This window comes from Alosa sapidissima, chromosome 9 (assembly GCF_018492685.1).
Source record: "Alosa sapidissima isolate fAloSap1 chromosome 9, fAloSap1.pri, whole genome shotgun sequence".
NCBI lineage: Eukaryota > Metazoa > Chordata > Actinopteri > Clupeiformes > Clupeidae > Alosa > Alosa sapidissima.
Window position 1 is genome coordinate 20,564,545 of NC_055965.1, and position 9,914 is coordinate 20,574,458.

At 41.2% G+C, this 9,914-nt stretch overlaps 1 protein-coding gene and 1 long non-coding RNA gene across 4 annotated transcripts in view; both read left to right on the forward strand.

Moving 5' to 3' along the window:
• The first annotated feature begins 5,376 nt into the window (after positions 1–5,376).
• Positions 5,377–6,196, forward strand: LOC121718126. Its single transcript, XR_006033864.1, has 3 exons — positions 5,377–5,540; positions 5,855–6,010; positions 6,117–6,196. It is a non-coding gene; the product is annotated as an uncharacterized LOC121718126 (long non-coding RNA).
• A 185-nt stretch (positions 6,197–6,381) lies between these two features.
• Positions 6,382–9,914, forward strand: part of LOC121718060 — an 11,239-nt gene continuing 7,706 nt past the window's right edge. For 2 of the 3 annotated variants that reach the window (XR_006033842.1, XM_042102882.1), the window contains exons 1-8: positions 6,382–6,474; positions 6,600–6,643; positions 7,136–7,562; positions 7,665–7,794; positions 7,993–8,271; positions 8,420–9,027; positions 9,208–9,291; positions 9,884–9,914. The exon at positions 9,884–9,914 is cut by the window's right edge and continues 92 nt beyond it. Coding sequence is in view for 2 of the 3 variants with exons in the window: in XM_042102882.1 (XP_041958816.1) it covers positions 6,462–6,474; positions 6,600–6,643; positions 7,136–7,562; positions 7,665–7,794; positions 7,993–8,271; positions 8,420–9,027; positions 9,208–9,291; positions 9,884–9,914 (1,616 nt within the window). In the remaining variant the exon portion in view is untranslated. The remainder of the gene's footprint in view (positions 6,475–6,599; positions 6,644–7,135; positions 7,563–7,664; positions 7,795–7,992; positions 8,272–8,419; positions 9,028–9,207; positions 9,292–9,883) is intronic. The other variant, XM_042102883.1, reaches the window with a different exon arrangement.

The window sequence follows — 9,914 nt, forward strand, 5'->3', positions numbered from 1 at the left end:
CTGGGGGGGTTACCGCTGCTAACTGGCAGTGGTACACCCAGATGGATGCCGCACTCCAGGGGCAGCATGCCATCAGTCCACCCCTGGTAGTGGCGGCAAACCTGACCCCCACTGCAGGCGGTGTGGTCATGACACCAGTCTCTCCCCCTCCTCCTACTACCGCCACAGCCACCCAGCAGAGGAAGAGGTCCAGGGGCAGCCTGCTTGATTTTCTACAGGAGCAGGCAGAGAGAGAGGAAGAGAGGGAGAGAGAGGCAGAGGCCAGAGAGGAGGAGAGGCAGAGGGCAGCCACAGACAGGGCAGACCGCTACTTGTGTCTCTGAGAGACTAGTGAATACATTTTAATTGAATGAAACTTTATTGCGTGTTTTGTTCTTGATTGTAATGTAGGTGCATCAGAAACTGTATGTTAATCGATTAAAAGTCACTCAATCATTTGAATTTTGTTTCATAATGGTTTTATTTACAGAGACTGACAGCAGGACTAGACGTTGTCATGAACTGCCAGCTCTTCAGCAAGTTGGGCAGCAAGGCGGGCTCGGACTTGGTTGCCGGAGAGCTCCCGCTCTCGCACATCTGCAGCTACATTTTCGTCAACCTGACACTCCTCTATAGGTTCTTCCTCCTCCTCTTCTTCTAACTCTGCATCGTTTGCGGTCACACAGATGTTGTGGAGGAGGCAGCAGGCAGCAACCACTTTCGGTGCAAACAGAGGGTGGATCTCTAGGGCTCGCAGGAAGATGGACCTCCAACGTGTCTTCAGGATGCCAAAAGTGCGTTCGATGACATTCCTGGCCTTGGCATGATGCTTGTTGAAGTCTTCCTCCACTCTGCCTGCACATACAAGTAATGTATTACTGTCCTGTTTTTCAGTACGTTCATTTTGTGGTTATGTTTTCAGTAGTGTAGTGTGATCTCACACAGACGAATTATCAAATCAGTACTTAAAATGTTAAAGAATCATACATTTTTCAGAAAACTGTTTTAACAAGGGAATAATGGTTTCACTTACTTGCAAGAGGCCGCCGGTTGGGTGTCATAATGGATATTGGCCGCTGAAGGCATGGATAACCCCCATCACCCAATAGATAGTTCCCTGCCGGTGGATAGTGGGCCTGTTTATAGATGGGTGACCTCCTCAGCACCATGGCATCATGGACTGATCCACAGTTTCCAATATAAATGTCCATGAATGCAAAATTTGCATCACAGATTCCTTGCAGAATAATTGATGGGAACAATTTTCTGTTAATGTATTTTTTTGAGGTTCCCGCGGAGGACGGACCCTCACATGGCACCCATCTATGGCCCCGACCGCTGACTTGAAGACCTCACTACGAGCTCGGAGAGCAAAGCCATCTCCAACTTCGACCAGCTGGTCTGCTCGGGGGAAATGGATGACATCATGAAGAATGGTCATCATCTCTTCCACCACGTGTACAACTCTGCAAATGGTCGGTATTGGCATGGCGAAGACGTCTGCTATTACCCTGTATGAGGCTCCGCATGCCAACCAATAGATGGTGACCAACACCTCCATCTCATGGCTCCACCCATGCTGCTTCTTGCGGGGCAGCCTCTCCAGCAGCAGCTCAAAGCTACGTCTGGAGAGCCGGAAGGATGGATGGATGGATGAAACACTGCAATTTTTTTTATTGTAAGGAAACCACATTGTTTATCAACAACTTATCCAGGCATCTTTTTGACTCCTACTCTAACTATTAAAGATGTTTTGTTTTATTATGAAAACCCTGATAACAGCTCACTTGAATATGTTGTAAACTTCCTTATTTTGCACTCTAAATTTGTTCTCCATAAACAAAAATGGCAGAAGGCACGACCTTCCTTTTGTGCCTTTAAGGCAGAAGTAAACCTGCTCATCAGTTCACTCAGAGTGGTTAAAGACAACAAAAAAAACGACAGACTCCTATGTGTCCTTCACACAGTGTGGAAAGACTGATCTCTTCCTCTCATTGTAATCATAACATATGATTTGTATTATGTCTTGGATTTATTTTCTCTTATAATATTATTTTATTTATTTTTATTTGTTTATTTATTTGTGTTGATGTTTTCCTTTATGTTTGTGTTCTACTGTCTCTAGTCTCAATTTTTGTATATACTGTTATTGCATTAATAAAAAAAACAATTCACCACCCGATCAAAGATCCTTGATTACTAGCTCCGCTTTAACCCTCTCTGACCCGATGCATCCTTGATAAAGCCAACGATTCGAGAACACTTCCGGGAGTATTATGCGTTCTTGAATAAATGCGAACTTGTGAATTGGAACCATAGACAGTAAAAGAAATGGACCAACAGACTCCGTCGTTTTCAATGGGAGGGCACTGAGTCAAATAGAACGATTTTTCAGTTGGTCCCCCCAGTACTGCGCAGACTCACACTTAACTTCGTGACGTTAGCCATCGAACTGAATCTTGTAACTCCTATGATAGATACACAGAAATTCTTCTCACACTTCCTTCGCCTTCAAAGTCATCAAAGTTAAACATTTATTTATGTATTATTATCATTCTCACCAAGTCGTGTTAATGTTGAAGCTACCATACATGATCATCTTCAAAAACAGTCATGCTAAAACAAAACAAAAAAGTTATAGCCTTGAAGCTAATCTTCTTTCCACTTTTCCGACCTACGTTCAATCCATCGAAAACCTCTGAAATGATTAGTGCCGTTTTTAAAAAAAAAATTAGGTTTACTTTTTTTATTATTATTATTAGGTTGCCTCTGTGTAATGCTTTACCTTAACATACGGTCGTGTATGCTAGGTTTTGCTCATAGATATATCTATGGGTTTTGCTTATGAGTTACCGTCATAAAACAGTAAGGTGGATTGAGCTTCTTATCCAAACAATACGGTTATCTCCCTACGGCGCGAAAGAGAGATTACGTCAAAGCTAGCTTCCCTCCAACCGAACAAGCTAACTATTCTTCTTACGGGTAACAAACGTTACGGACGAGGTATTGGAGTCTGTTTTGCCTTTGTAGTGTTTATGTAGATTACACAGAAGCTACAATATCGGCACAGGATATATGTTATATGAAGTTATGGTATTTCAAAAAAATCCTAGAATGAATGGACTTCTATGGGAGTTAGCAGAGAGGTGGAGAGATTCGCCTGCCCCCTTGATTGGAACAAGGGGGCAGGCGAATTCCCGGAAGTAGAAGAATCGACGTAGGCTGGAGGGACCACCTCTCTGCTAACTCCCATAGAAGTCCATTCATTCTAGGATTTTTTTGAAATACCATAACTTCATATAACATATATCCTGTGCCGATATTGTAGCTTCTGTGTAATCCACATAAACACTACAAAGGCAAAACAGACTCCACTACCTCGTCCGTAACGTTGGTTACCCGTAAGAAGAATGGTTAGCTTGTTCGGTTGGAGGGAAGCTAGCTTTGACGTAATCTCTCTTTCGCGCCGTAGGGAGATAACCGTATTGTTTGGATAAGAAGCTCAGTCCACCTTACTGTCTATGACGGTAACTCATAAGCAAAACCTAGCATACACGACCGTATGTTAAGGTAAAGCATTACACAGAGGCAACCTAATAATAATAAAAAAGTAAACCTATTTTTTTTTAAAACGGCACTAATCATTACAGAGGTTTTCGATGGATTGACCGTAGGTCGGAAAAGTGGAAAGAAGATTAGCTTCAAGGCTATATGATAACTTTTTTGTTTTGTTGACTGTTTTTGAAGATGATCATGTATGGTAGCTTCAACATTAACACGACTTGGTGAGGATGATATTAATAAATATACATAAATAAATGTTTAACTTTGATGACTTTGAAGGCGAAGGAAGTGTGAGAATAATTTCAGTGTATCTATCATATGAGTTACAAGATTCAGTTCGATGGCTAACGTCACGAAGTTAAGTGTGAGTCTGCGCAGTACTGGGGGGACCAACTGAAAAATCGTTCTATTTGACTCAGTGCCCTCCCATTGAAAACGACGGAGTCTGTTCGTCCATTTCTTTTACTGTCTATGGATTGGAACAGTACTTCGGCGGCGATTGATGACGTTTCAGAACGATTTTCAAGTTCATGAGAACACAAGTATAGAAAAGAACGCATATTGAGAAAAGCCCAAGGAGACGTACGGAGACGTGCACTTCACTGAACTGCCGAGAAGAGCGTGGTCCCTTGGTTTGTTCATATTTTGGATTTACAGTAAGTGGTTTAATATGCTAGGGTTATTATATATATATATATATATATATATATATATATATATATATATATATATATATTTAATATAATTCATATAACTGATACTATAAGCTACTCAGGCAATCACGTTTTTTAGCTAATCAGCAAATGCAAGTTAACATAGATGATTAGCCTACAAGCTTCATTACAAGTAAACGTTAGCTAACCTTAACATTAGCTTAACAATTAAACTGATCTCTATCCCTTTCAATAAATTGTATGAGGTTACTTGTATAAAATTCACGATAGATTAGGTATGTTATTTGAGAGTCATTTGTATGTTTTGTATGTTCATGCTCTTTATGTCTTTATTGTTTATTATTTTCTGTTTGTTTATTGTTTATCATTTTCTTTTCTAATGTATGTTTTGTTTCATAATTGGTAGGTTCAAACAGGAATTTGATAGAAGTATGTTTTCAGACCCTGAGTATCGTGCCAAGTCAGGTGGCAAGTCAGTTATCCTCAGTGGCTGATATTGTACGTTCAGTTCTGTCTCAGGGCAGCAACATGTATATTTAGGGTTGGACTATTACTTATATTATTTAGTCTACTCAATAATATTTTTTTTGCTCAGCATACTTAAACTAAGTCTGTTCTTTTTCTATTTAGAGATGCAGGTGAGCCTTCATATGAAACATTATCTCCCTTTATGTGCATCATTGTAAACAAACCTTGCAGCACCTCTCCCTCACTCCCTCACACACACACACATGGAAGTATTGACAGTTTTTTTTTTGTCCTGGGATGTGCACAGTGACCTCTAACTAAACATACAGTGCCTCTAAATCTATCATCACCCCCCTTAGATATTTCTCCTTTTATTGATTTGAATAAATTGAATCTTGGTAAAACTGCTGTCAGGTTGGAAGGAGAACGGGTGTGAACAGTCCTTTTCAAGTCCAGCCACAGATTTTCCAGAGGATTGTGGTCTGTGCTTTTCTTCTTTAACAGTCACTTAGCCATTTATAAGCCCTGTTATTGTGAGTCTGCCAGGCTAGTCACATCCCAAAACATTGCATGGGTAATAGAACCTCAAACACCACACACGGGTCCAAGTTTAAATATATAAATTAACAACGATGTTCATTGTTTGGTAAAATTTCTTTTTTTTTTTCTTTTTGGTAGATGAAGCGGCATGTAATATGGAATGGTGGCTCAAAATATGACTTCACCCAAATTCCCAGTCAGAGGAGAAGGGCAAACACGCCGACAGGGGTGGATGGACAGCAGGCTTTGCAGCAGGAGGCAATGCACCCACTTCCTGACCCTCCAGCGCTGACTGACCCCCCAGTCCTGGCTCCTGTAAGTGCCCATTGTTCCTTTGGAGTTTAATTTGTCGTCCAATAAATCACAAGCACACAAATCTGGGTGCAGTCGTGGCCTACTGGTTAGGGCTTCGGGCTTGGAACTGGAGGGTTACCGGTTTGATCCCCGACCAGTGGGAACAGCTGAAGTGCCCTTGAGCAAGGCTCTTAACCCCTCACTGAAACCTGATTTACGATTTACGATCTTTCTGGATTTTTTTTGCCATTGCTACATTTCCTTTGCAATACAGTATATTTGGTTGTTACTTGGTTACTGTTACTGTTATGTTGTTACCTTTGTATTGTTTTTAGGAAATGGACCAGTGTGCCTTACAGCAGACCATCCCAATTGAGATGGTTGATTCTTATATTGCTCAGCTGAGGCAGCATTCAGCTGTCAGGGTGTGCAATTATGCTGCTTCAGCATTTTCACTTCCTGACTTCAGTGTGAAGCAGATGACAATGACAGTATGTTTTTTTTTTTTTTTTCTACTGATGTTCACTACTTAATCACTGCATTCAGCAGTTCAATTGCATGTATGTATTTCGTTTTATTTGTTTCCATCTCCTTTAGGAAAACAGATATGTAATTGTTGAGAGGTGTAGCAAGCTCCTCCCCGATGGCCATGGGTGGGTTTACTGCTGCTCCTGCTCTCGGAGGGAGAGTGAGTTAATCCGAGCCATGGCCAGAGTCATTTCCTCGGAGAGACGTGAGATGTTTGCTTTTGGGCTGATATTATGGCATTACAATTATGGCTAGGTATTAGAAACATAAAGTACAATAAAATATTTTCTGCTATCATTTAATGGTAATCTTTAATCTCTTAAATCAGGAATTACAGAGCAGTATTGCCTCCATGTCCTTGCTCTAAAGCAAGTAGTGGAGGACTTTGACAGGGCCTTTGGCTTTCATCCCAGCATGCATGACTATGGTTAGTTGCACCATTCATTAGTGTCATTAAAGAAAACACATATGAATTATGTGAACTTTGATTCTGAACAAATCCTTTAATGCAAAAATAGCTACATTTCACACTGAATTTTATTCCCTTAACAGAACATAGCTATGCCTCTGCTGATGTCTCCCTGCAAGGATGTGAGGTAATGACATACAGTCAGTGACATAAATATGTTAATAGCAGTGTTTCCCATACATTGACTTATTTGTGGCGGCCCACCACAATATCAACATTGACCACCACACAATGACACGTGCTTAAACCTGCATCATAACCACGCTGCGCTAATTTGTTAAAAACAGTTATTTCTGCAAACCTACCACCACAAATAGAATTCAAATCTGTGGGAAACACTGAATAGAGTAGGTAAAATACACAATATAGACAAAATTGTTGCACAAAACCAATTAATCACTTACTGTAATTCCTAAAGACACTCAACGTCTTGTGGAAACCCTTCCCAGAACAGTGGAAACTGTTGTAGCGATCTCATACCTGTAGATTTAATGTAATTTGATGTCATAAAAGCCTCTTTAGGTGTAATAGCCATACCCTGTCCAGATTGTGTATCAACTAAATTCCCTCTGTGTACTTTACTGAAAACATCTGATTTTGAGTATTTTGTTCTTCCCAGGAGGTATTCCACATCTCTGAAAGGGACGTGTGTGTGAAAGCACACTCAGGCCAATATGGTGTGGTTCGCTGTGGAACCAAGAGGACGTGCCTCACATGTCCCTCTACATCATGTGGCCATGTGGGTGAGCTACACAGACTTTTGTCTACCTCCCCAGATAAGTATGAGGACATAAGGGGGATGTGCTTGGAGGATGCACCCTCTGAGGCGAATGGGACGTTTAAATGCCTCTCCTCTAGGCCCATTGCCTTTCGACCGGTGCCTGGCTCAGTCCGCCATTCCCCCGGGTACAACGCCCAGTCCCATCTTCCCATAATTTTACGGGACAGGGCATGCACAACGTGTGGGACTCCTATTGTGGAAACACAGTTGAGCACAGCAGTCGAGGTTCCTCTGATAACGAGGAACTTTGTGTTTGACTGCAAAGGTTGGTATGTTTACATGTACATGTACATCAGAGAATGCTGCACTCCTGTTTTTTTATTGAATGTGCCTGTATAAAATTTGTAAGGATCTTTGTTGTTAATAGTTCTCTCAACTAAATGCTGTGAGGAGTCCCGGCCCTATGATGGCATGGAGGATGCCATTATAAATATGGGGACTTACCTCATTTCACATGAAGTGATGCGAGACTACATGTATCACTTTTTGCAGACTGGGTAGGGTTTTCTTTATCTGTTTTTAAACACATTTTCCTTATTAAGCAATATTTGCTACATGACATACAAATATCAGAAGTTATAAATGTCAATTACTCTTAGCAACCTTTAAAAATCAAATGATCAAATCATGTTGTCATGCATCAAATAATATTGTCACATTTTTTGTCATGTTGTCACTTTTCTTCTTCAATAAAGGGTCACCATGTTTGGATATTTCCATACATGGAAAAACCATTTGGAGGACTCAGGGTGCCAAGTCATCCCTTTAACGTACCACAAGTTTAGGGTGGCTTGGTACGCCTTTGTGGATCTGCTGGATCTGTCATTCGAGGCTGGTTTTGAGTGTGCCAGGTGTGGTCCCACACCACACACTATTATTTGTGATGGGACTGCACTTAGCTTCCGGCGAGCACTTCTGCCATGGCAGGAGTTGTTGCCCCATTTAACTACAACTGGGTCAACACTGAGAGGGAGATAAGTACACATATATTATTTCAGAAGCTAATGTCAAAATGCCCTGAACACATGTATGATCACACAGAATATAGTGTAAGTGGGATATGTGCCTTGTAAAAAATGATATAGTCTTGTCTAAACTTCCTTATTCTTTTTGTGTCAATACCAGTCACAAAGACAGGGTTTTTGTGCCAGAACCCAGAGGCCGGCTGCTACTGGCTCAATATGTGGAGCGACAGCTCAGCAGGGAGGAGACTGAGGAACTTCCTAACAAAGTTCCTATATCTTTGAGAGCTGTTCTGGAGTGCTCTCCACAGCAGTGCCCTGATAACCTAAAGGGTTTGATCAGGGCATTGTCAAAAAACAGTCCGGCTTGTGGCCTACTTCATCCCTCAGCTGAACTGCAAGGGTTTTTGGAGAGGATTGCCACTGGGTATCCTGTGCGTCACTCAGTGGATGATATGCTGTACCTCCAACAGCAGGTCCCAGTCCTCTTTCAAATGTTGAAAGACACTGAGGACAATCATGTTCCAACTCTCCTCGGGTCTCTTTTACTAGACCTTTTCTCTAAAGCAGAGGCACCATTCCTGGGTGAAGAGTTGGTGGATGATTCACCAGTTGAGGCCAGCCTTTCTTTCTTCCCTTCACTGCCTGTAATTAGGCAGAGGGGACACTACTTGGCTGACTCCAAGCAGAGTAAACCGGCATGCCACAAAAATGCCTCTGGCCATCCCTCCCTTCTGCCTGGTGTATTTCTCATCCACTGTGAGCATGGTATGTGTTTTTCTTTGTAAGAGCTTATCCAAATGTCTACAATTATGAAATATTATAGTGCCTAATTAAATATTATAAATCACTGACAGTAGCCTACATACATACACAACAAGACTTTTTGTTTGGAATCACACACAGTGACCTTGTGTCACTTCTGTTCTGTTTTTCATTTATCATCAGGGATCTGCTACGGTTTCCAGATGATGGTCAAACATGAATCTCCAGACACGCCGTTCACTGTCCTGAAGCCCAGATTCATGGAAAGTGAGTTTAAGCTACTATAGTAGTTCTCAAATGGGGGTACGTGAGATTTTAAAATATACATATATTTAAAAAGTAGAATCCATGCAAAAATACTTTAAAAACAATTATTTAATAAATATTTCAGGAAAATATAAGTTCATAAAATGAATTTTATATTTCAGTAGGCTATTCAATTTCATTATCCTAAAAACCCAGAGTCCTCCCCATACCAGGATGGTTCGACCCAACCTGTCACATGCCACCCGCCATCACCTGTCAATCACTGTCAAAACTCAAACGATGGAGTCGTGGTTGAAGCGTAGGTAATTCTTGTGAAAACACGGAGGGACAAGTAGCAAAGAAGGCCAAACCAGAGCCGGCAAAATTCTTGAAGAATATGTTTTATTGCTCTGTTTTAAGTCTTTTTTTCTCAACTAAAAATGCTTTGCGCAGGTTAGGGGGTACTTGGCTGAAAAAATATTTCACAGGGGGTACTGGGGATCACTGAAAAAAGGTTGAGAACCACTGCATTACATTACTAATATTCTCATTCCACAATGCTGAAATACTCTCATTATGTTCCCCTTATGTTTGTTCTCTTATTCATATTCAGTACCTAAGGTGGTCATATATGACAACAGCTG